Source organism: Emydura macquarii, unplaced genomic scaffold (genome assembly GCF_026122565.2).
Source record: "Emydura macquarii macquarii isolate MOO-44397 ecotype Brisbane River unplaced genomic scaffold, CSIRO-AGI_Emac_v2 contig_71, whole genome shotgun sequence".
Lineage (NCBI taxonomy): Eukaryota > Metazoa > Chordata > Testudines > Chelidae > Emydura > Emydura macquarii.
Window position 1 is genome coordinate 1622445 of NW_027130208.1, and position 27279 is coordinate 1649723.

General features: G+C 48.1%; 1 protein-coding gene across 2 annotated transcripts in view; it reads right to left on the reverse strand.

The window, feature by feature from the left end:
* Positions 1-27279, reverse strand: part of FAM107A (family with sequence similarity 107 member A) — a 57787-nt gene that overhangs the window by 20061 nt on the left and 10447 nt on the right. Inside the window, exon 2 of one of the 2 annotated variants that reach the window (XM_067541292.1) lies at positions 8033-8096. In XM_067541292.1, the coding sequence (XP_067397393.1) occupies positions 8033-8096 (64 nt within the window). Of the gene's footprint in view, positions 1-5623; positions 5851-8032; positions 8097-27279 lie in introns of those variants that run through there. The other variant, XM_067541302.1, reaches the window with a different exon arrangement.

Genomic DNA, 27279 nt, shown 5'->3' on the forward strand with positions numbered 1-27279 from the left:
ATGGTTAGGGCTGGGTCAGGTGAGCTAGCAGGACTCCCTGACTTTAAGGAGTCTGTAACCTGAGCACCCAATTTCACCCCTGGTTACACAAGAAACAAAACGCAGTGATATATAGTAGCAAAGCACACACCTAAGGTTAACACGGACGTCAAAGGTGCACCACACTGCGTGGAACTGGAGAAAGAGGGTCAGGTTTCAGGAGGGACGCAGTTTGGTGGTTCACCAGGGACTCAGGAGTATAAAGTGGGCAAGGCTACTACCGGACACACACGGGCCTCTCAGGATATAAAACTGGCCTCTGTGCATGTTGAATGAAGATATCTTTGCTCAGCGCTGCTGCCGCATCACTCATTGCTAATGAACCAATGGGAGTTCAGCGCGTGCTCAAGTGCTTTCCTGAATAGGGACCTATGTCCATACACCTGGCTTTGGCAAGCAAAGCCGCCTTTGCTGCCGGCAGCTGGAAGCTCTGTGCATGCACGTGTCTACGTGCACCAGCACTACTCTTTGACGCGTGAGTGCATCAAGGGTTCCTGTGCACCTACGGTGGCAAAAGCGCAGGCACCTCTTCGGGTCTTCCTGGCTTTAAACATGGATGCGATCTTTTCAGAAACAGGAAGGAAGGAAGAGTTGTAGATTGGTTGCTTAGCAGAGCGATTACTGCAGCTGGTCAGGCCCGATCCCACAAGGCTGTTTAGTGCATGAACCTAGAACTCCTGGCGTCTCACATCCACACATGGCATCCACGCTGACAATACCCCGGGACACGAGGGACCTGTTACGGGCTAGCAGTTCGGTACCCACATATTAAAAATCCCTAAATCTTAACTGAAAGAGTCCCTGTCGACCAAAGGCGCCATCTGCTATCTCAGAATCCATACACCTAAGTAGTAGAAGTGTCACCTTATCACCGTATAACATAGAGGTTCCCAGGTTTAGCGTCCCAGGACAATGGATAATACTATCGTTCCAAGGGAGCTTTTGTGATGAATTACGTACTTTAAAAACCCTGCACATTTTAAAAATAAAAGTCATATTTTCCAGAAATTTGAACGTGTGCATTTCAAATAAGTGAACCCCAGAACTTCTGAACAGCTCCAGGGCCTGGCTGTCTGCGGGCCCTTCACAAGGTGCCTGACACTAGCCCGCTGAGGCAGTTTACAAGGGGTCTCAGATCAGTGCATGAAGGCAGATTATGGATCTGATCCAAAGAGTAGGGTAATCAGTGGGAGCATTTCCAGTGACTTCAATGGACTTTGAATCTGGCCCTAAATGCGGTGCCAGACACAGTGTTATGTCTATGCCATATGCATGTCCTAAAGAATGAGTTAAGGCAAAGTGATTATCCTTCAATTTGAATTTCTTGCCTCTTGACAGTGTACGTCATAGCCCTGCAGTTATTTAGATGAATTGTTTTGGTACATTACTAGAAAGAAATAAGATTGGAAATGTTTAGGTGTAGGCTGTTTTGTAGCCCAAAGACCTAAAAGATACACTAACACATCAACAGGAAAGAGGCTCTTTGTTACGCTTTGAACCTCAGGTTATGCTGGAGAAGTCATGCAAGTTTTGAATCCCTCTACAGTTCTCTTGACACGCTACCAAAGTAACCTTAACATGTCTCAGTCTCCGAATGAACCTTAGGTCCCATTTTCAACCATCAATAGATCTGTTGATCTGTTTCCCAACACTGCTGAAATGCACCATGACTTTGGTATAATCTCACGCTGTGGGAAAGTGACAGCTATTTGTTCTGACAAACACAAAAGAAGTGTTAATCTGTCATGAGTTGCTGTTTCGTGGTGTTCGCCTTGCTTTATAATTCCCAAGGTAAGGTCTTTGGGCAAAACTACAGCTAGAGTAAATTGTCATATGAGTGTCCACTGAAGTCAATGATGCTATGCCAGGATCTGCCCTGATGTTTACAGGTCAGAGATGCCTCAAGTTAGATTTGCAAAAGAATCCTAACCAGAGAGACACCAGCTACTTGCCACAGCCACGGTTCCTCCTGGACATTACTCTGAAGACACAGAGCAATAAAACAGCCACATGCTGGTTCCTATTTTGTCACAGTTAGGAGCAGCACAGCTAGGATTCCTTAGCCACTGGGAATATGTGTCTTGCATGAAATTAACAACCTAGCTTCTAAGTGAGAAGCATTTTGAATGCTGAGGTGGCCTGATCCTCTTGAATCTTCCAAACCTCAAGAAAATGAACTGTTTGGAAAGTTTCGTTCTACACCCTTAGGTGTCAGTAGCTTAAGAACACAGCCAAATGCAAAACTGTTTTGTTTATAGGATCAAAAGTGAACGCATCCTAGAATTTACCAGAGATTCAGTGGTGTTTAGAATCCTTTAGACAGATGCGTAAGGGTTAAAATCTACAGTACGTGATTCAGAGCAATGACCGTTCTGAGTCTCACTATTAACAAAGATCATCTCTGGGACAAAATGACAACCTGATTCCCTTACATTAGCTTAGTGTCTGCAGTGGTGATAGACATAACAATTAGCATTACAGAAAGCCCTACGACTGGCAGATGCTAATTATCATTACTGTCATCATCATTGGCATCATCATTATTTTTTAAAGAAAAATCTTATTTATTTTTAAAAAAATGGTCTGAGTTCTTAGTCTCTGCCATGTAGGCAGCTTTTGGAATTCGCTGTGCCTGGAGTTTACAGTGTTTTGTCTGCATGCCATCAAGGGGTGGTATAACCAGAGACCTGGCAGACATTCCCCATCTCATCACTCACCCTTGTGTTGGGCAGTTAGAGCTCTGAGGAGCAACAGGGCAGGCTCCAAAGCAAGACAAAAATCTTTTGTCCGCTTTTAATCTATAGTTTTAAATAATTAACAAAGCCTAATGCTAGTAGTTATCATGCAATAGGGCAAACGTAACCTGATGTGATCGCCCTGGGAAATGATTCCTAACATGCGAAATAAGAGCAGCAAATGCACACATTGCTGGTTCTCTAAGCTTTGATCAAGACTAAAATTCAGGGACAAAACAAAGAACAGAGGGCACGATGTCAGAAAGAGAACGAAAACATTAATGGCATTACAGATTTCAGTAGCCTTCTGCAAGAAGTAGCTTTTTATGGGAAGGAAAGGGGTGCAGATCATTTTAGGCCCTTTCTTGTATTGAGTAGTCGCCTGGGTATGCACCCCATGTGACACTGACTTCACCGGGGTTGCATAGGCTGTAGCTTCTTCAGCATCACGCTCCTAGTTTTATATAATGCCAACTGATTTTTTTTTATAGTTAAATTAAGATCCATGTGATTTCAGGCCAGGTGCAGTGTGTGCTTTGTCTGCATCTATGTGCTTGCTATATGTTACTCTGGGTGTGGAAAGAAACTGTTCACCACTAATTTATTAAGCTCATCTTACAGCAAAGGCAATCTCTCCAAAGATTGTTTGCAGGCTAAGGAAATGGCCTTTTGTGGTACAAACTGTTGCTGGGGGAAAGCAAAGAAATCTTGATACCACTGTCAGCTCACATTTTTATACAGCAGCCACAGAAACGATTGTCAGCTGGATTTTTAACTGTGTTCCTGAAGTCAGGTTCAGAGATAACAAACATACAAGGAACACTTCAGAGTGTCCCACTCAGCACAGGACAGGTGGCTTCCCTGTCTGACTTACTCACTCTGAAATGGAGCCCTTCCCCCGCCCCAGAGATGCCATGTGGAAAGAGATCATAGCACAATTTACAGTCTTTTAGGGCCCAATTTTGCAGAGACACACAGGTGTAACCGTGGCTTTGCTGGGACTACTCCCATGCATAGACTTACTCACAGGAGTGAGCAGGAGATGATCTATGTGTTTCAGCTAATAGACAAGCAAGTATAAATAACTTATGGCTCTATTCTCATAGAAATTAGAAACTGGAAAGACCAATGGATTGTCTTTTCCCAGTGCCAGTGCCACCCTGTTCTCTACAACAGATTTTCTACCACGTTCTGTCCGATCTCTACAACCTGATATACTGTTAGGTGAAAGGTACCAGGCCGATAGCCTGGGGGATGGAGATCTCTGTTCATCCACAGAACAAGTGCCACGCAGGCAGCAGTAGTGTGCGCTCCCCTGAGGGTCCCATCTGCTGGGAGGAGACTACACTGTTTATTTCCATGTAGGTCGACAGCTCCCAGGTGGTAACAGCTCTGCGTTACCACTGGCCTAAGCTAGATGGATCCAGTAACCTGCTGCACATTACCAGGTTTTACTGGGAATGAGCTTTGCCCTGCTACATCCAAAATCAACTGTGCAAGGAACAACACACCCATTCATGGCTTCTAGGTGCTGGTACTCACTACTATTCCCACGGCCTCACCCATTCACAACTCTGCCTGCCATTCTCGAAAACATGGGGACAAATTCTGCTGCCATCTATACTGTTGCAAATTAAGTTCAGAGAAACGCCATGAAACGTAATGGAGTCCCTCCAGATTTATGCCAATGTAACTTAGAGTGGTCCAGTGTCTACTGAGAACCGGCTGCTAGCACTGATACCTTCCAAGAGTGTCCAAATCCAAAAGGGTTGGAGGTGACACCTGGGCCTGCGCCCGTTGTGCTCCCTACCTGACTTCTCAAGAAAAAACACTGGCTTATTTTTCAACAAACAGAATTATAAGGTGTTTACAACTCACAGATTTGACTGTGTTTCAGCTATGCTTGAAACTGCTTATAAAGTTATCCCTACAGCCAAATCCTTTCTGTAGTGGAAGCAAGTTGAAATCTGGTAAATTAGTTAACAATTCAGTTGAAAATTTCTCAGCTTGTGACAGTTAAATAAACACGACAGTCCTTGGACCCCTGCCTCGATTAACAATTAACAAGCGGGCTCAGTGCAAAGCTTTTCTGAAATGCCAAGCACTCTACATATATAAAAACATGCCAGGTACTCTATGGGAGTGGTCAAATGAGAATGTGACTGCAGGATTTGGGAGCATTACTGTTGACATTTTTAAGGGACGTAGAAGGCTTTTCTCTCGAAAGCATGTATTGCTAATTACTACCAGTGCAGCAGCTTAGTTATTTTTTGTTAAGAAGTGAGGGATGCCTGGAAATCCTACGTTTTGTTGCTAATCACAAATTCATTACTAATATATCATCACAGATTTGCTCTCTGCTTTTGGCATAGTCCTGATGAAAAGATCCCATTGTCCCAATCACCAGCAAATGTTTTTAGGTAGCCCTGAGATATTTAAAAGTGCACAGAGCAAAATCCCCAAAGTTAAACAGCAGGGATTTCATTAGCATATGTCTTCTTCCAGCATAATTCCCTTCCAAACAAAACATGGGAATTACAGCATCGCATTGCTTACAATATGGGTCCATTTGGAGAGGCAGAAAAAGCCTGTGAGCTGCAGAAGGCTTAAAGGAAAGAGAGATCTCAGAAGAGTTACATGACTTAAAACTAGCTGTAAAATAGTCCCTTAGATAAACACGTATGTTGTGCAGAGGATTCCAGCACAGCTCCAGGAGAGCTCATAAAATACTGCACCTTTGCTACTGTCAAAGCCAATGCAAGGAAAGAGCAGGCAAGAGGTTGAATGGAAATTTCTGGTGCTGCCATAGAGTCACCAGGGAGACTTTTGCCAGAGACACCTGGGCTTACCTGATTTGACCAGCATTGCTCTGTACAGTCCAGTAGCTCCAGGTGGTACCCTCACCTGGTCCTCCGCCCTCCGAGACATGAGCTCCAGGTCTCTGAGCGTCTCTGGATTGTGCAGTCAGAGTCAGCGTCTTCTCTCAGTGCTGGGCAAGTCTAAGTGTGCATGACTTTTTGGCTGTGCCCTGCTCAGTGCTCTCGCTCCTGTAAGATCTTTTCAGACGGAGCGAGAATAAACAGTCACGTGAGCCGAGTTGCTGCACAGCTTTTGCCCTGCCCTGCTGACAGGCACATTCTGCTCTAACAAAACCATTCCCCCGGGATCCTGTAATATGACATGCCTATTGTGTGAGGGGAGCCGTAGTAACTCCTTTGCACTGCTTTGTCAGTCCCGCTCCAAATCGCTCTCCTGCTGTTCAGTGCTCAGCGTGGGGGCATTTCTTCCAGAGCAAGTGGCTAGCCCAATGCTCAGGAATGAGTCGATTTTTTCCATCGGAAGGAAACAGCTTCACGTGTGACAAGTGATTGGAGCAACAGCTTAGGCGAGGACGTTCCCAGTGAGTCCTACACGTTGGACAGCAGCCCATGGAGCTGACAGAGGTGCCAGAATCACCGCCCAGCTGCCCTGAGAGCTGCGTTACACAGACCTGCAGAGACAACCAGATTGTCCAAAGGTGGGCACACGTTCCCCACCGCTCTGGGTAAGCCACTGCAGCATCAGTCCAGGGCAACAGTGTTATTGTCAGCAGAACTCTGCCCCTGCGAGCTTACAATCTACACGACAAAACAGGTACAAGTGTCACAAACCACAGCAACACAGAGGTGCAGACACCATGGTTATGGGGGGGACGTTTGAACCCGGGACCTTCAGCACCTAAACCACAGGCCCCTACAACTTGCAGTAAACAAAAGCGCTCTGGACTGGGACGAAAGAGGAGGCTGCTTAGCTCAGGCACTTCTGTTCACATGGCCCACGTCAGCATATTGCACAGCCCGTAGGCTCAGGGTCACACCAGGCATGCCGCCTGCGAGCAGAGCCGGGGGCGGGAGAAGGGCAGGCTGGGGCGAGTTCACAGGAGTGAGGGGAAAGAAGAAGAAGGGAAGGGAACAGGGTCATGGAGGGAGGAAGGGGCGAGTCTGACGATGAGCAGGAAGGCAGAGGCTGCCATGGGTGGGCCTGTGAGAGAAGGGGGGAGGAGGCGGTTTGGATAAGCTGCTTATCAGCAAGGACTCACCAGTGGTGCCAGCATCACTGGTTCGGGGGCTTTGCCCATCCCCCACAGAGCCTCACCCCTCTCCTGCATGTTTGTGGGCAGGACAGCTCCGCCCCAAGCTCCGCTGCTCTCATGGGACTAACAGTCTCAGCAGGGGCCATCCCCACGCACCGGTGAGAGGGACGTGGGGGGAGAGATACTTTCCACCCCTCAGAACGGTTCCTTTTGGGGTTCGGAGGGAAATTCGGGGGTTGGGGTGAGAGGGCCCCTCTGCTGTCCCCCTAGCAGACACCCCGCTCCGCTGTCCGGGCTCACTCGGGGCCGTGTGAGCACCGCGGTCCCACCGCAGCGCATCTGTAAGCTGTCCGGGATGGGGCTGAGTGTTTCACAACCTGGAAAGAAGTAGGGGTGCCAGGGCGGAGTTACCCTGCGGGGGGTGGCTGTTTTGCTGGGTGCCCTGGGTGACGCTGGCAGTGTGGGAGACTAACGTGACGCTGCACGTGGATTTCCAGCCTGCCATAATATTGGCTTAATAACCTTAGGGCTGCCGGGCCCTTGGCACTCCACAGCCTGCGCCATAGGGGGTAGGGCTCTGCTGTCGCTGGAGGTCTCAGGGCTGCTCTGGCTGGCTCCACCCGAATTCCTCCAGGGGTTCTGGGGCAGCTCCGTACCCTTGTACGAGGAGCTGTGTGCACGTCCCGCCTCACCCACTCAACTGCGCTGGCTCGATGAGGAGCAAGACCATGGCCCCTGGATACAAGACCACCCATGGCATGGGACTTGCATGTTCCTTGGGCTCCCAGCCCCTACGGAGGTCGTGGCTTGGCTGGCAAGAGGGTTTCCTGCAGCCCCTTCTGCCCCTGCACAGAACCCGTCACACTCTGGCCTCAAATGTTCCTCTACTAAATACTGTGTTTCAGTAACTCTCCTCCACTCTGTGTGCTGATACAGGACTGCCTGGCTGGAAACTTTGTTCTGACATCCCTACCCTGGCCCCCCATCCTGGCAGTGTTTCCTAGCAACGCATACCCCCTAGTAGATGGGGGCTCAGAAACACCGAGGGGACAGCAAAATGGACATTTCCCAGTTTGCCTTTTGAAGATCCCATTGCTTGGTGGAACAGAACAGAACAGAACAGAACAGAACAGAACAGAACAGACGTGCCATTCCCACCCCGGCCTGGCTCGCCTGAGGCACTCACCTGAGCCGTTGACAACATGTTTCCCATTTCCATTCTGCACCGGGGACTGAAGGGAGTATTCTTTCTGTAAACGAGAAGAGAGGGAAATGCAAGTGGTGACTTTTCTGTGTGTCTGAGGGGAGTTTCTCCTCCTCAGTCGGACCCAGCTCACCCACACGAAGAGCCCCAGTACCTCACACGCGCCTTCTGCATCTCACCGTCTCTAACCTCTGGCTGCTGGAATCATGGCCTGCTCCCCCCAGCAGAGACGGAGAGGGACTTCACACCCTTCTCTGCCGACCCCATAATGGGCCGTGGCTCGGGAAGGAGGACCAATGTAGCGAGGAGCTATCACCTCCGCTAGCCCCAGAGTCCAATTCATCACCTCTTAGCTTCTTAGCCTAGGCCCTCAATGGAAAGAGTCTTCCATTGTACTTGTCAATGGCCTTTGAAGAGAATAGGGCCCCAGGAGAGTAGAGACATGAGTTTTCTTCGAAGCTACCCATGGGCCAGCCAGGAACTGTAAATCAGGCTACAAACAGCTAGCCAAGGATTTGGGGGCAATGCTGGTTTTTAATATTACTGGGTGTACTGGAGAATTTAAAGAGTTTCCCTTTGGTTAACTGACTGACTGTTTCCTTTTGACTCAGAATCGTAAAATCAGATATTGAATGGCTGCTTGGCATGTATTTCTATACCTGCACATGCATGTGCATGCACACACAAAATCCTGAACACCCAGATGCAAAAATAGGACGAAGTTTGAAAAGGGCAGTTCTGACATGTACAGAAGGGCTCTTGCGCGCTCTCTTTCTCAAAAGCCATATCAGAAAAATGAGTGTCCTCCATTTAAATAGCACAGTTACACAATACACAATTAAAGCAAACCTCTCTTGGGGTCTAGAGCTGCTGGCATTTCAGCAGAACTCCACATCCACAGTAATTGTTGCACAGCAGCAAAGACACAAGAAACCGTTCAAAAAGACAGTTCCAGAAGAACTTCAGCAAAACCCAAACAGAGCAGATCCAGGCTAACTTTAAGTACAAGCGCGAAGTTCTAGACTGAAAGCTAAGAATCAGGATGTCACAGACCTGCTATGATCCAGAGTCCAATATCCATATATGTTTGTCTGTCCAGCTAGGTATTAGCATGTTAGCATTACTGTTCTGTTCTGTTCTAATGCCTTTGACAGTTATCATCTTCATTCTCTCATTTGCCGGGAAGTGGCGCAAATAAGAGGAAATATTTAATTTTCTGTATTGCTGCAAAGTGCCACACCCAGCAGCCCTGGCCCTTGGTGTATTGCACTGCTCACCAGACACACTCCTTTCTTATTTGAATACTTGCAGTACATGGATCTAACATCAAGTGTCAGATTATGAACGTAGGCTCACTCTCCTCAGGCTAGTCACTTCCATTGTACAGCAGCAATGCGTGCAGTTTTATTTACAGTAACTCAGGCTCCCTGTTTCACCTGTACACAGAGTGACAGCCCAAATGTAATTCTTCTCCCTCAGAGTGGGCCTTCAAGCCGCTCAGAGGTTCTCCCACTAGTCCCATTGCCCTGGCCTCTCTCAATCTCCTAGCACGTACGACTAGATTTCTGTCCAAGAGGGGATGGCTGCGGCTCTCTCCATACTGGTCTTGGACTAGCCAGTGGATTTTGCTCCGCTCTGGATCTGCACGTTCCCTGGGGGCACATCCAGGGGAGGAGAGCAGGATTTAAACTTGCCTTCAGATCCCAAGTGACTCGTTGCTAGGGCAGATGTGGGACCAAGGAGAAGCCTGTAGCGGCTCAGTATCAGATAACAGGTAAAAACAGAAGAAATGAGAGGCTAAAAACTCATTAAGATGCTGCCGTGTTCCTGTGTCGTGAAGCGGGATGGCCTTCCTCTGAGGCCGACGCCGAGGGGCCAACCCACACCATCGGGTGGGCAGCCCAGGTACGGCACCACCCGCCCGCCGGAAGTGCAGGGGTGGGACAGGAAGGGGAAGTATAAAAGCCAGGCCCTGTAGATCAGTCAGGGGAGTCACTGGCGGAGCAGGACGTCTCTCCCCTGGGGCTGGGACGCAAGCCCGACCGCTGCACCGCCGAGGAGCTGCCTATTGAGGGGAGCCTAGAGGAGCGGCCTGGCCCCTGCGACCTGGGGTGACAGCCTCACCCGGCCTGCGAAGCCTGTCTGGGCTCTAGACGCTTTGCTTGCCTGCCCTGCCTGAGGGCCAGAGCTATAGACTACTTGCCCGCCCCGCCCTGCCTGAGGTCCTGGGCTCATCGACTCCGCGAGGGACTGCCTGGATACAGGCTAGCCCCTGGCAGTTTACTGCCCGGCCCCGCTGAGGGCTGTGTAGTGAATCTGTTACACTGGCACGGCCTCCCATGCCTACGCATAAGGCTGCCACGCTCTGCGGTGCAGCCCCTCTGCTCTGTTCTCAAGGGGTTCCCGTACACGTGGCGGGGGGTACAGGCTCTGCCCTGAGAGGGATGATTCTTTCGGGGAGCACAGACGTTTAAAGGAGCCACATGGAGCCATGGCGTTCCACATCAGACCTGCTCTTCTGGAAGTTACTTGAGCTAAGATTCATTTTGGCATCTAAATTAGTAAACAATTCCAACCTGTGCTCTTAAGTTTTCGGGAATAACAAAAAGCCTTTGTGTTTCTCCACGGCTCCCTGAAGGTTACTGTGCCAGTGCAGCTGGTTGCTAGGTGATACTTATCTGGAGCGGCTCCTTCGGACAATGCATTTCATGGTTTGCAAACGCACCCAATATTACTGGCGAAGCTGAAATTCCTGTACTCGGTACCCTGAGCCAATGCAATGCGCTGACAGCTCACACCAGTGTGTTATCAGCACGAATGGTTATTTTTCTTACTTCTCCTATCCACAGTAGTCCTGAGCAGTCACCCAGGATGGCATATTCCTCATGTTGTTTTTCCTATTGTAGCAATTCTGTAGATTAATGTTGTGACCCTGAGCTGTTCGGGTTTTGTAATTTAATCGTGACTCATGAGGAGCTTGGGAAAATAAAGACAAGAGTCTCAAAGCGAAAATGGGCAGTTCTCAGGCGGAAATGAGAAGGATGACTTTGTATCTGGATTATGGCTGTGCCTAGAAGTCCCTGCTGAGATTGGGGCCCTACTGTGCTCAGTGCTGTACATATAATTCCTATCCCTGGAGCGCTTATGAGCTAATAGACAAGACAGCCAGAGGGGAAGAAAGGAAGGATTATTATCCCCATTTTTACAGCTGGAGAACTGCATCACACAGGGATGTCTGTAGTGCAGCCAGGACGTGACTAATTGACGCAGATCTCCCGTGTCCCAGACCAGTTCCTTAAACACAGGACCTCCCAGCGAGCTGTCTGTGAAACCAAGTGGACTTCCTCCTCCGGAGGAGCTGGCCTTATATTTTTATTAGGTACAGTCCAAGAGACTCAATCAGTGTAATGAATATAGCGCCTATGAAGTAAATGGGGAAAGATTATAAAAATGAATCATTAATGTTAACCCTCAAAAGCCATTAATTTGACAGCGACGTGGGGAAAGGTTTAAGGGCTATTCCTGGGCGTGGGAGTTAAAGAGGTGTTTGCTGCATTGATTTATTAGCTGGCTAAGTTAACTCATTATCGGATTATTTCTTGCTGCTAGGTGGTTGTCATTTGTCTAATTAATTGCTAGGCACCCTAGAGCTTTTTGCATGGCAGTTTTTCCCTGCGATTTAAAACTACCAAACTAAATAAACAACACGAAGGATCAGACATGTCATCAGCAAGGTCAGATCCTCAGCTTTTCAAAGCTCTGTATGGCAGAAAACTATCCTTCCTGAAATGCATGGCGAGGGGATGAACCTACTGACTAGATATATTTGCTATTCATCCTGGCTGTGACATTAGTGAACCATCACCGTGTATGCAAGCTCTAAAATAAACTGGGAACGTCTCAGGAAACTTTGTAAAGACTTCTCCTCCTGGCCCATACGTGTCTTTAATAAATCTCCTTTTAATCTCAGCACATTGAGAACAGATTGGATGAAGGTGGAGGTAATATTGTGCACCGTTATATCTTTCAGAGACCACAGATGAAATCCTGACTCCACTGAAGTCAATGGTAATTTTGCCTTTGACTTTAATGGAGCCAGGATTTCACTCCACATGCTGGATGATTGCCTTCCAATATTTCCTCTCATCAACAGATAAACAACTGGGGACAGATCCTCACCAGACATAAATCAGCGTAGCGCCATGGAAGTCCAAGCTGCTACGCTGATTTTCACCAGCTGATGATCTTCCTCTTGGTCAGCAATATCAAAGTCAAGGGCCTCGTGAAGTAACTCGCTCCGTACAGCGGTCTATATCTGCGCGAGAACAGTGGCGCTCACCCTTTCCGGATTACTAGGCCCCTTTCAAGAGGCTGATTTGTCTTGCACACTCACAACTTTCACCGCACTTAAAAACTACTTGCTTGAAAAATCAGACATAAAAATACAAAGGTGTCACAGCTCACTGTTGCTGAAAAATTGCTCACTTCTCACTTTTACCATATAATTATATAATCAACTGGAATATAAAGATTGTACTTGCATTTCAGTGTATAGCATATAGCGCAGTATAACGTCATTGGCTGTATGAAATTGTAGTGTGTACCAACTCTGCTAGTGCTTTTGATGTAGTCCGTTGTAAAACTAGGTAACTATCTGGATGAGCTGATGTACCCCCTGGAAGACCTCTGCGTGTCTCCGGTTGAGAACCCAAAGAATAGTGCCAACCATATTGGTGATTTCCCCTTGAGTCACTACAATGTCTGCAACTTGCCTCAGCGGCTTCTTTCTAACCCTCAGGATGAAGTTAATAAGTACCCACAAGAAGATCTTTTTCTGCTTCCGATGTGTAGACGTGGGTGACAGGTACCTCCTCCAGTTCCTGCTGGGTCTATGGAGAGCTGTGGGAACTGACAGGAATTTGTGTTTAAAATCAAATCAGAGTCCTGGAGAAACAGCGATGGGTTGAGACACATGGTTTGGCCATTTCCAGAAACTGACGCCTCTGCTGGGTCAATCCCTGCCATATGCCGCTAGCGCAGACTCTTGTCAAGGTGAATAAAAGACTGGACCATAGGAGGTGAGAGGAGGTGCCAGGACACGACGGACTCACCTGGTAACAATGTCTCACTGAATGCCATGATGCTCAAGGGGAAATACACCAATATTATCAGCGTATGCGCAATGTGCCCAGCCATTTTATGGTGTCATCATCAACCAGGTGGAAAGCCGGTAGCTCGCCGTCGAAATAAGTCAGCGGGCACTCGGCAATAATATGTGACATAGTCTGGAGTTGACCGCAGCTGCATCATGCAGCGTTAGAAAAACACATTTAAAGAGATTGGCTGCACAGTTGCCCTGTCCTGTTCGAAAACAGTTCAGAGATGACCACGGGTGCCTTGGACCTAGTGGACAGATGGTTGGGTCAGTGACGAGAGAGTGATTAACGACTGTCGTCATTGACCACTCATTGTGCCAAGCAGATTCCACCGTCACGTCCTGTATTGGCATAAATGACCATAAAGGGCGTCTAAAAGACAGGTGAGCGGGGGGGTGTGTGTGGTTGATGAGGTCTGTGTACAATGGCAGGTCGCTATTCTCATGGATCTTGGCCAACAGTGTGACAGAGGCCTTCTCATGGTGAAGGTGGGGTGGTGCTATGTTGCTAAGTATCAGTAGCCATGGCAACAGAGTCGCCAGTAAAGTCCCGGTAACAAGACAAGTAGCTTTGTTACGCTCTACCTCGACCGGCCTTGTCAGAGATGAGTGACACCAGACAAGAGCACGGTGCTCTGCTGTTGAGTAGCCGAGGGCAAGGGATGATGTTCTAAGCAACTGGGCCTTCGTATCCCAGTTTGAACCAACCAATTTTCTGAGCAGGTTGTTCCAAGTTAAAAAAAAACCATAGCTGGATATGATACTGTTTGGAAAACGTGTCCCAACGCAGGGTTTCCAGGCCTCCTGAGGGTCGGGGCAGGGGGATCTTGATGAATCTTGAGGCCAATGCATCCTAGGTGTAAGTCAATTCGGACTGATTATCCGCTCCTTTCTCAGACTCAGGAGTCACTCTGTTGTTTACACTCTGGGTGTAAAAAGGTGGTGATTGGAGAACAGGGCCCGTTAGCTCCAATGGGTTTACACTAGGGATATACTTTCCCTTTCTGTTTATGAACCCGTGTAACCGCATGGATTGGGGGTATGGCATTCATCCCCTCCTGAGGGCAGGGTACAGGTCAGTGCTACAGCCTCTTAGTCGCGGCTGTTTTGCCTTCTGAGCTGGCATGATGGTGTATTGTTCTTCACTATTTGTGTAGCACTAAGCCCAGGTGTGGCGTGGCTCACGCCAGCTCCTGCACCCCCCCTTCCATTAAGGGGTTATAACCATGGACCTTGTCGCCTTGGCCTGGCCCCATCCCATCCCAGCTCCACGGCACACAGGAGGAGAAGAATCGTCTTGCATGTCCCGATGGCAGCCACTCATTGTCAGACAGCAGCGCACCGTCCACAGCCCGGATTCTGGTGGTGAATTTCAGCACTGCTGTGTTGGGTGACGCTGCCTACAGAGCCTGTCCTTCACGGGGGGCCTCCTGACAGAAGGCAAGCTTGCAGTGCAGAGCGAACCCTGCGGGGCTGTCTATGCTACAAAGCTTTGATGGCACAGTGATGGTGGGTAGGAGCGTGGAACAATCAGACCCCCTCGCGGATGTAACTCTGCCGGCAAACACCACATTCTCGAAGCAGCTATGCGGGGAGACAAGTGCTTCTGTCGGCTTGGCTAATGGCGTTCTGGGGGGGGGGTGTAGCTTTCACTGCGCCTGCAGCCGGGGGCTCTGCCAGCACTGCTGTTCTGGCCACGGCTCTGTAGCACAGACAAGCCCTTAGAGAGGCAATTGTAAGCCTTGTCCATCCTGTAGCTCTGGGGAGCAGCTCCCTGACGCTCAGGTGGCAGGTTTGGAAATCGGTTTTGTTTTGTTTCTTTTTCTGTTAAAAAGGGAGAGGGAGAAGGGAATGGGTTTGCTACATTAGTCTATTTCGCCCAAAATAAAAGTTATGAGATACGCACACTCAACAAGATCAGTAACTGCAATAGTGCTTAGAGAACTTGCATTCCTACTGACTCTCTTGGCATGTATAGAACCGGGTCTGGTTTCTCATAATATTAAAGGAGCCAGGTCAGGAAAAAGAACGTAGAATCTTTACTGGAAGGCGTCTCAGCCTAGGTGAAATTCACCTCTCTGCAGACAGGGCTGAAATGGGAGGTCGGGGTGACTGGCCTCTGCAGAACGGTGAATTTCACCCCTCATGCAGTCATTGAAGGTATGCAGTCCTCACTGCATAGAAAGATGAAGGCCCAGACATGCTGAGGAACAAAAATGCTCTGAAATGACCTCTGCAAGTCAAATGGTGACAGGACAGAACTGCCGCGCAGGCTGGGCTCCAAACAAAGAAGTGGTTTGTTACAGTGTCAAACCGGTAAATATGCTTAGTTGAACTGAAGAGCAGAAGGTCATGGACCGTATAACCCTGGACTTGGGGAGTGTTTCTCTGATCAGGGCTAAGCAGAAAGACACGGCTGCTAACGACACATCCCAAGGGGAAAAAATGCAGAGGCATATGTCAAATGGCAACACACATGCCAGAATGAAACAAGAAAGGCAGCTGTGCATGAAAGGGGAGTAGGAGAGGATTTCCTCCCCTAACCATGGCTGAATGCTTGCCAACCTCACATGGGCAAAAATCAGGACTCAGGCTCCAAAAAATCATAAGATTGGCTTAAAAATCATTCGATTTTTTTTTTTTTTAAATTTCGTTTCTTTTTATTTGCTTTCTGGTTTCTGAGTCTTTAGCTTACACTCGAGTCACATTTTTGATCATTTCTCTACAACCAGGAAGGCTAGAAATTTACTATTCATTCAAAGGAAAGCTGGCTTCTTGTGCATAATCACTGGTCTCCAGGCGCGGGGGCTTTGCGCAGAACTCACAATTATTGTGAGACTGGTGACAGAATGATTTAGAGGGGGCAACCCTGCAACTGACTGCACCAGAGTAGAGCTGCAAGTGGGGGCGGGCAGGGGAGGGGGACAGTAAGTCATAGAGCACAGGCCTTGCGCTACCCCAGGAGAATGCCATCACTGGGGATGTGCTGAGGTTCCCCTCTGAGAATTAGGCAGTTAAGTCAGAGAAGTTTTGCAAAGAGACCACTCAATGCAACAAAATGAAGTCTGCTCCAGCACAGCAGGCTGGGAACTTGCTGCTTTATTTCACTGCATCACAACAGAGTGGGGGGCAAACTCCCACTGACTAAACAGGAAGCAAGGGTGGAGGGTGGAATGTGGCTCCCCCCCATAATACTCTGGGTTACCCAGTTAACCTTTTCATGACCGCTTTCCTACAGGGAGACCATGGGATATGATGTCAGAGGAAAGCAGAAACGTGACAGGAGACCAGGAAGAGAAAGGTGGAAGAGTTTTCTTTCTTTGGTCAGAAATAGCTAATCCAGAGGCAGGAAGGCAATGGTACTTTTAATAGATGAAATGAAAGGGACTGTGGGGCATCATCCTGTGAGGTGCTGAGCACCTCCTGCAAAATGTTGAGTGCTCTTAATCCTAAAGGCTCTTAGCATCTTCCAGGCAGAGCCCTATATTCTCGTCAGTTTGTAGCTGCCAGATTGCTGCAAAGTTTCCCTTGCTGCACCATCCAGGTCGCCTGTCAGAATCACAGAATTCCTTCAGGGGTGTGGTTTAACCAGTAAACCTCGCATCATAAAGCAGGTGAGCATGAGGTGTCACTAGCCTTCCTATTCAATGCAAGAAGCTGCTCCAAGGATGGCTGAATTCTCGCTACATCAGCAGGAGAAGAAAAAAAAAACCCGCTAGGAGTGAATCCAGCCAGGAAATTTCCCCATCAGTGGAGAGAGCTTTTCAAAAACAACTGCTGTGGAAGGGGGCACACAGAACTCACGTACAATGTACATGTCAGGTCCTCAGCGGGCATAGGTTGGCATAGCTCAGTTTACATGCGCTGAGCCTTTGGCCCTACTGTTAAACTCACCTTCCTAGCTTATGTCCTTGAATTGTTTTGTCCTTGAAAAATTAGTTAAAATATAATAGAGTGTATTTCTGGAAACTCGAACACCCTCACCTAGGCCATTTATTTTCATTTGTCATTCCAGAGTTGTTGCTCCATCATTATACAACCCTGGGCTGGCTATACTCCAGTCAGTGTACGAGTCTCTCTGCTATGGGCTGGCTATACTCCGGTCAGTGTACAAGTCTCTCTGCTGTGGGCTGGCTATACTCCGGTGAGTGTACGAGTCTCTCTGCTATGGGCTGGCTATACTCCGGTCAGTGTACGAGTCTCTCTGCTATGGGCTGGCTATACTCCGGTCAGTGTATGAGTCTCTCTGCTATGGGCTGGCTATACTCCGGTCAGTGTACGAGTCTCTCTGCTATGGGCTGGCTATACTCCGGTCAGTGTACGAGTCTCTCTGCTATGGGCTGGCTATACTCCGGTCAGTGTACGAGTCTCTCTGCTGTGGGCTGGCTATACTCCGGTCAGTGTACGAGTCTCTCTGCTATGGGCTGGCTATACTCCGGTCAGTGTACGAGTCTCTCTGCTATGGGCTGGCTATACTCCGGTCAGTGTATGAGTCTCTCTGCTGTGGGCTGGCTATACTCCGGTCAGTGTACGAGTCTTTCTGCTATGGGCTGGCTATACTCCGGTCAGTGTACGAGTCTCTCTGCTGTGGGCTGGCTATACTCCGGTCAGTGTACGAGTCTTTCTGCTATGGGCTGGCTATACTCCGGTCAGTGTATGAGTCTCTCTGCTGTGGGCTGGCTATACTCCGGTCAGTGTACGAGTCTCTCTGCTGTGGGCTGGCTATACTCCGGTCAGTGTACGAGTCTCTCTGCTATGCTGCGGCATTTTGTGTCACAGAGAAAACTGGTAAAATGACTTATTTTATAAGAACTGCTAGAGTGATTTAGCAGGAATTTGGGCTTTTCTTGATATTATTTTGTTTGATAGTCAGCCTATACAGCACCAGCTACGCTCCCGTGTGTTGGTACAAGCCCTGCTCTCACATGGAGCCAGACCCCAAGGATTTCCCATCTTTTCACCCTGGAAACCACTGTATTTTTCTGAGAGACTTCAGTTCTGAACGACTGTGAATGGGGAACTTCACCGTAAGTTAGGCAAGAGTTATCCCTCTGAAGCCAAAGACAGGGGCCCTCCAGTAACTAGCTGGTAAGAGAAAGCATCTCTCAGTTTTCCTTCTTTTTTCCTTCATCCTTCTCATTCATTTCCATCTCCAGCCCAGTGAGTGAGAGTCCACTCCAGGGACCCCATGCCTCTGCCAAAGCCTCTATCCAGCTCTCCTATACAAAGTTTCAAACAAGTGAGACGTGTCCTACACCTGGATAACACAACGCTAGCTTTCAGCAAAAGTAATCCTCTCCGTAATCTCGACTTCTGTTTGTGTTTTGATTAAAGTTGATAGATAAGCCAGCTGTCAACATGGGCACAATCCAAGTAGCAATAATGCAAATTTAATTGCTCTTTGATAAGTATGGGGCCAGATGGATTTAGGTCCATAGCAAAGCCTGTATCTTATAACATTATAGTCATAGTATTATGTTGCCAGTCAAAATCGGAGCTAATGAGCTAGGAAAGGAATTGCTGCAACCAGATCACGGTAACTAAGAAATATTAGGGTGTACAAAATGCCTCATGGGGAAAAAACCATTTACAGCCTGGTTCTGAACTCACATACACAAGCTTTTATAACAACTCCGTTCACTTGACTGGAGTTTACCCAAGATATTCTAATGTAAGTGAGATTGGAAAAAGGTAATTAATTCCCGTAAGTTGACAGAGACATGGAGACGATTTACACTGATGGCCAGTGAATGAACACACTGATTAATTAAAACAACACTAGTGCTAAAAATAACCTTTTAAAGGGATGTCTGGTGATGGACACTAGATGGGGAGGGCTCTGAGTTACTACCATGACTTCTTTCCCAGGTGTCTGGCTGGTGGGTCTTGCTCAGGGTCTCACTGATCACCATACTTGGAGTCAGGAAGGAATTTTCCCTTGGGTCAGATTGGCAGAGACCTGGGGGGTTTTCACCTTTCTCTGCAGCCTGGGGCACGGATCACTTGCAGATGTAAACTAGTGTAAATGGTGGATTCTCTGTAACTTGAAGTCTTTAAACCATGATTCGGGGATGTCAGTAACTCTGCCAGAGGTTAGAGGTCTGCCACAGGAGTGGGTGGGTGAGGTTCTGTGACCTGGATGATCATGATGGTCCCTTCTGGCCTTAAAGTCTATGAGTTTATGACTCTGATGCGTTGAAGCAACACATTAGCCATAGGCAGATCCAAGAGACGGGGCAGTTCCCTCTGGTGAAACCAGAGAACATGAGATTTAGAAGCACATCAGACACATCTGAGTTGAACTGGAACTGCCTTCCCATTGCTGGCTTCTATTGCCTTGGATGAGAACATGTTGGCTGGGTGTTCTCCAATATTAAGACATTATGTGAGGCCGCTGCCCTGCTCTCAGCTCTTATTTCGGCATAGTTTGTCTATTATGCTCCCTCTCAGCTTGTTCCAAAGCCCACTGAGACCAGCCGTTGGATCAGGCCTTTGATGCTTAGTGAAGTAATTCTTGGGGGTGCGCAGACACCAAACCCTGAGGGTACTAGTAGGGTGCCAGGGGGACTGTGACGTAGAGGGGAGCACTGCAGGGCGTCAGCAGCTAGACCTTGTCATTAATTATAACTCCAGATATTTTTGATAATGATAATAATTCCCCATGTGGAACCGTATCAAATGCCTTACTGAAATCTAGGTAAATTAGATCCACTGCATTCCCTTTGTCTAAAAAATCATCTTCTTAAGAAAGGAGATTGGTTGGTCTGGCACGATCTATCTTTTGTAAAGCCATGTTGTATTTTATCCCAATTACCGTTAACCTCAATGTCTTTAACTACTTTCTCTTTAAATTTTTTTCCAAGACCTTGCACACTACTGAGGTCAAACTAGCAGGCCTGTAGTTATCCGGATCACATTTTTTCCCTTTCTTAAAAATAGGAACTATGTTAGCAATTCTCCAGTCATACGGTACAGCACCGGAGTTTACAGATTCATTAAAGTCCTTGCTAATGGGCTTGCAATTTTGTGTGCTAGTTCCTTTAATATTCTTGGATGGAGATGATCCGGCCCCCGATTTAGTCCCATTAAGCTGTTTGAGTTTGGCTTATACCCCGGATATGGTCATTTCTGCCTCCATATCCTCATTCCCATTAGCCACCCTACCACTATCCCCAGGCTCATCATTAGCCTCATTAAAAATGGAGGCAAAGTATTAGTTTAGATATTCGGCCATGCCTAGATTATCCTTAACCTCCACCCCATCCTCAGTGCTTAGCAGTCCCACTTCTTCTTTCTTTGTTTTCTTCCTGTTTATATGGCTATAGAACCTTTGACTATTGGTTTTAATTCCCTTTGCAAGGTCCAACTCTACTTGGCTTTTGGCCTTTCTCACTTTATCTCTACATGTTCTGACCTCCAGCAGGTAGCTTTTCTTGCTGATCCCTCCCATCTTCCACTCCTTGTAGGCTTTCTCTTAATCATCTGTCTGAGATGCTTATTCATCCAGCTTGGTCTACAACTCTTGCCTATGAATTTTTTCCCCTTCCTGGAGAGGCAGGCTTCAGGTAGTTCCTGCAACTTTGACTTGAAGTAATTCCAAGCCTCCTCCACCTTTAGATCCATGAGTTCTTCAGTCCAGTTCTCTTCCTCAACTAATTCCCCTAATTTTTTTAAGCTAGCCCTTTTGAAATCAAAGACCCTAGTCACAGATCTATTTTTGTTTATCCTTCCATTTAGTTTGAACTGAATTAGCTCATGATCGCTTGAACCAAGGTTGTCCCCTACAACCAGTTTTTCTATGAGATCCTCGCTACTCACCAGTACCAAATCTAAAATGGCATCCCCTCTTGTTGGTTCAGTAACTATTTGATGAGGGAATCTGTCAGCTGTCACATCCAGGAAAATCTGGGCCCTATTATTACCACTAGCACTTGTCCTCCAGTCTGTATCTGGGACGTTAAAGTCTCCCATAATTACACAGTTCCCAGTAGTATTTACTTCATTAAAAGTCTTAAAGAGGTCTCTATCCATGTCCAAATGAGATCCCGGTGGTCTGTAGCACACCCCAAGCACTGTCCCAGAGGAAACCCTCGTAGTTTTCTTCCCCAATGTGATTTTTACCCAGAGAGACTCTGTCTTATCAATTCCATCACTTCTAATTTCTTTACAGTCTACCTCATCATTGATATACAATGCTACTCCACCACCATTGCCTTTATATTTGACTTTCCTACACAGCACGTACCCTTCAATACTTGTACACCAGTCATGACGACTATTCCACCATGTTTCTGTTATCCCTGTAATATCTGGTTTCACTTTCTCTACCAGTAGCTCTAGTTCCTCCATTTTGTTACCCAGGCTCCTCGCATTGGTGTACAAACACCTTCATTTTTGCTGTTTGGCTTCGCTCACATTCCTTACCTGGCAGTCTCAACCACACCCCCTTCTTGCAACTTCCAGCTGCCTGATTCCTGATTCCTCTAAGGTGGACTCATCTTGTAATCAGGGCTGGCTTAGCTCCAGGCTGTCCTGTCCAGTTGCAAGCCAGCCTGTTACAGTCTCCTAGCAGTCGAATTGATCCATGATAGTCCTTTACCTTTCACCTCATGATGACTTAGCTTTTAATGGCCTCTTGTGAGAGATTTTGTCAAAGGCATGTTGGAAGTCTAAATAATGTCAATCTATTCTCTTTTAACCACTACTATGTTGACACATTCAAAAACTTCTAAGGGATTAGTGAAACATGATTTTCCTTCACAGAAAGCAGGCTGGTTAGACCCTATCAGATCATGAGTTCCAGGAGGTACTTCATAATTTTATTTTTAACCATTGTTTCAAACAGTTTGTCAGATACAGATCTATGGTTTACTGCCATGCAATTCCCCAGACTACCCTAGAGCCTTTTTAAAAAATATAAATTCAACATTTGCTACCATCCAGTCCTCTGGAACAGTAGCTGTTTTTAAGATTGCATATCTTTGTCAGGAGCTCACCTGCTAACACTTAAATTCCTAGGCTTAGTGGCTTAATGCTTTTTTCATGATCAATTTGCCACTGCACCTCTTCTTCTAACACCTCCATCTCTGATAGCGCCTCATCTTTAATACCAGAAAAGAGCATTAATCCAAGGAGGACAGAATATTGTATTTCTAGGGTAATGGGAATCCTTTGATGTACATAAGGAACAAATTAATGGGAGACACTCATACTGTCCTCCTAGCACAGAGCCTGATTGTTTGATTTTGTATACCTGAGTTCACCTGGGTTTCAGTACACCATAAGCACTCCTGTTTTATGCCAGCTCCCATTGTCTGGCACTCATATGCACAGCTGGGTATGTACAGCCTCTGATTAGCTTTTTTAAGCAAAGCACAAAGATAATATTACCTCTATTCCCTGACCATAACATAGTAGATTTCACTATCATATTGCAAAGTACTTTCCAGTATATCAAATGATTGGTGTAACGTTTCCTTACTGATCTTCTGACCTTTACAAATCTGTACTGTTCCACTGGGGCTAAAGCTAGGCTCAAGGTTATAATGCTGCCGTGAAATGTAATTGCTGGATGATCTTAGGAAAATGATCAGTGACGCTAATGACTTTTCAACAACAGCAGCAAAAAAATGGTAAGCTTACGCACTGAGAGCAGTCAGGAGATCTCATTACTCTACTATCATCACATTACTGCTGCTCCCAGGCAGCTCTCAGAGACAGGTAGCCATTGACTAGCTACTCAAGCAGAGCACTGCCAGTGCCTGAACTGGTGCTTTGTATGATTGTATTCATAAATCAAACCCTTCGACACAGATTAATGATGCACTGACCTTTGTTTTCTTCCTCGTGGCCTTTAAGGCAAATGCCTGCACTGACCTGAAACACCAAGCAGTCATGCTCATGGCCCAGAAGCCAGGCACGGCCATTGCAACACGAATCCACTCTATGAATTCATGGCCAAAGGTCTGGATTGAGAACAGGTTCCACCCTAGTAACATTAATACACGGAGCCCGTCACTCTGCAAAGTGCTGCCTGCACTGTGCTGGTGGTGGGGGAGTGTCTATTGGCTTTAACTGAAAAGCACTGCCCGTTCCTCCCCACGGCTTTGTGTGGCCTAAGGACTTGAGCTTTTCATTTCTGGAGGGAGACCTGGGTTCAGCTTCTGAGTAGGCCTGAAATGGAAGGCAACTTGGTGACCTCATCCTGTGCTCTGTGGACTTTCATTCACACCACAGACCCAGAAGCCAGCTCTGCCCAGTGCAGTTGGGTGCCACTTCACCAGAGAAGCTCAAGAAACTGGACGAGGGAGAAACTGCAGGTCAGGGTGGACTTGCACTGGAACGTGGGATGCCTGGTTCTAATCAGTACGATGCTTCACTGTCAGGGACAATAAATGCAGCAGCATGAAAAAAAAGAAGCGCGTTCCCTTTACTTAGCGCTTTAGCTAATTGTCTCTGCATTATGCACAGGGTGTGTTGTTGGATATGATGCTGTTGTAGTGGACGGCTGGTATGGATTTAATTTAGTTTAGCTACAGTCCAGTTGCTGAGACTACAACTCATTGTGTGTGTTCTTTGCAGTATTGTACCCACTTGTGCCTCTGGGCTGGGATCTTTTCCAGGCAGGGACTCCTGTCTTTCTGGTTCATTTGGATTTGACTGTCTACACAGCACTGTGTGCAAGTACTGCACTGCGGAAATAACAACGGAGCGACCAGCGGGGAGGGCCCTGATTTTTAAAATGCTGATGAACCAGCCCCACTTTACCAGCTGCCCTGGACAAGTATAATGGCAAAGATAAAGAAGGGAAGATGCAACTTCCTGGCTCTCCAGAACAGCCGAAGGGCTCAATCCAAGTGGAAAAACCCACTAGTGAATTCAACGGGAGGTAGACGGGGCCCCAGCAAGCGTCCAATCTCAGTGCAGCGTATTGAGTCTAAAAACAAGCACCACAGAGGGGAGTGAGGTCAAGCGTAATGTCTCTCTTTTATACAGGTCTCAACAGCAGACCTCCTGCAAATTAGCTGCAGCAATTAATAGCTGGACACAGGGTAAGACACTACCCACAGCCTCGCCAACCAGTATGCAAAGACAATGCGGGAAGCATTAGCACTGACTGTCTCATCTGACACGCCAAGACAACGAACACAAGGAAGGTCTTGGTTGGTTGCCACCTAACACGAAACAAAGCGAGACATTACAGCAGACGGTACCCTATGCACAAGGACCCCCTCTTGGCTCCAGGCCTTAACCAAATCCTCACCTGCCATGGGTCACTTTTCATCCAGTCTGCTGGGCGGGGCTGTGAGTGTAGATGTGCTGGTACACACGTACGCAGCCACATTCTTGCACTGCCCTCTGTTGGCTACAGTCACACCTTGTTAGCAGCCCTAGGCTAGTCCGACCTCCCCTGGAAACTCCCAAGGCTCGCTGAGCTGCCCGAGGCAGAGTACTCTGTGCATGGTGCCAAAGACACTGAATGAAGGGTGCAAACGTTCTACTGGCAACGCCGCTTCTGGAGAGTTCACCTTGATGGCAGACACACAGGACAGCCCCAGAGCTGGCTTGCTCTCACGTTGCAGAGAATACAGTAAGGCCACGATGGAGCCAAACAGAACTGGGCTTTGCAACAAAGGATACTCATCCCACAGGCACTTAATGGAGAACAGTGGTCACAATGCCTCGCGGTGACACAGAGCCGCCTCTCCTGGGGGGAGCTGACAGCGCTGCGTCTCATTACCGCTGCTTTCAGATGGGGGACGTGGGGCACTGAAGGTTAAATGACTTGCTCCTGCATCAGAGCTGCCAACAGAACCTAGCGCTTCTGATTCCCGCTCAGGCTCCCTGCCCCCTGGCCCACATTGCCTCCGGCCTGCGGGAGCTGGGCTCGAGCAGAAAAAAGCCAGTCTGCGTTTGGGCCAATCTCAACGTTTGCTCGGTTCAGATTTTGGTTTCTGGTTCAGCCCAGAATGTGTATCCAGGCTTAGATGCCTGGCTTCCAGCCCCAAAGTTTGGGTTGCTGTGGTTCCAGCCTACAACTTGGACACATTGCCAGTGACCGGGGAATGAAAGAGGAGACAAAGGCCACCCTGGGCAAATGCCCCCACGGACCGTAGCCTCCTGGGAAAGGAAATCAACGTGGCAGTGTGGCTCTGTTTGCATTTCAGACTCTCTTCTGGGCGTTTTCCCCTGCTGGGGTGAATTTTACTGTGTAATAATACACCTGGGATTGTCTGCTTGAAAGAACTAGATCGGTTACAATGATTGTGTGTGTGTGTGTGTGTGTGTGTGTCTGGGTGCATATCATTGTGCAAAAACATCCCAAACAGAACTATATTCCGTGGGCCAGTGATCTGTCTGGCAGTCTCCCAAACGCTGCATGTGGCATTTGGCCAAAGTGTCAAGAGAATTCAGTCCCTTTATTTTATTCGAATGGTCTTTTAGGACTGGAAGACAGCAGCACTCTTTTGCTTCCTGCCCCGTTCGTTCAGCTGTACATCAGAACGGCAGGACATTTTCCGAGGGCATGTAGGAGTGACACGAGCTTGTTGTCCTTCCTCGCCTGGAGGCTGCAGTCAAAGCCCAGAGTTTGAGCTCTGTCAGCCAGCTGCGAAGAGCCTGGGGCTCTGTAATTACCCTCGGGCTTTCTTTGCTTCACCAACCACTGAGCTGCTTTTATTTCTTCTCTTGGTTACAAAGCTCAGAGATCTCAGTTCCCACAAGAAATCTTGGAAACAGAGCAGGGCCCAAGACTCATTGGTCAAGTCCAGACTTCGAAACCCCTCCTGCTCTCTCCCCCGCTCCCATCCGCCCAAATTCAGGGTGGTTCAGAACAGAGTTTTGGGGCTTAGTTGACTTGGATCAGCCAGAAATTTCGCTGTAGATCTGGTTCCGGATTCCAGGCGGTGGCTATGGGGTTTGGCTTGGGCACATCGCTAATGGCAAACGGCAGAAGGTGTCGGTGTCAGTGTCAGAGAGCAGGCTCAGGGAACAGTAATATCAACATCTTCCTTCTGCACCTCTTAGGAGGGCAGTCCATCCTGCAGAAACCCAGCACATGTGGGGCGAACCCACTAGCTCTGTGCTTCGGAACACTGCTCTGAACTTGCCCCTCGTGACTCAGGGTGCATTGTTTGTTGCTTGTCCGAGCTGAAGTGCCATGAGGAGCCGACCCGGGGGAGGGAGTATCTCATGCCCCTCTGCATTGATCCTTTTGGCTGACGTACTGCAAGAGCAATGCTGATGGGGCCCAAAGGGAGGGAGCTAGCTGCAGGCGAGGACCTGCAGGGAAGGCAAGGATGAGGAACCGCTTTCCACCAAGGAAAGCAAAAGGCACAGCTTTTTGGCCACTGCAAACAGTCATTGCTATTAATTAGTCAACAGTTACCAACCTGTGATAGCTGCGGGGATTCCCATGGACAGCGCGGTGCGGACGTTCACACTACAAACAGTCAGGCGCGTCACATGCCAGGGTGGACGCACTGACCTTTACATAAGGATGAATTGGTCTTCGACAGTTGCCCCAGCCCTCCGAGGGCTGCATGGAGAGAAAGTGTGTGTGGGAATCTCTCTGTAAGAACAAACTGTTCCTCACCAAGCTCTCCGATGTGAGGGGACACAAACAGACTTCTCTTCAGCACCCACCAGGCAAGTCAGTCGAGCTCAACTCTTTTGTCACCTGAACAAATACATTTATTATGGACAATGCCAGAAAACTCCCCGCACTCTCTCTCCCCGAGCTGCTTTATGCCTCTTCTTCCAGGCCGCTGCACCAGCACAGAGTCTGCTTCCCAATCCACAGCGGAGTTTTGGATCCTCTCTCACGACCACCCGCCCTGCTTGCGCTGCCGTTTGCCTACAGGTGGTCACTCTGACGTGCAGCAGCAGCAGCTTTCCTAGCAGCAGAACGGGCAGGATGGCGGTGTGCCCGGCTGGTGCAGGAGCCGAGCGGCTGCCCACAGGAAGCTGAGATGAACTTGGAGAGGTCAGCTACTTCCAATATTTTCCAGACTGGCTCAGGTGTAAATGTCTCCTGCAATGCCTGGGGCACCAGCCTTCACTCCACGCTACCCCA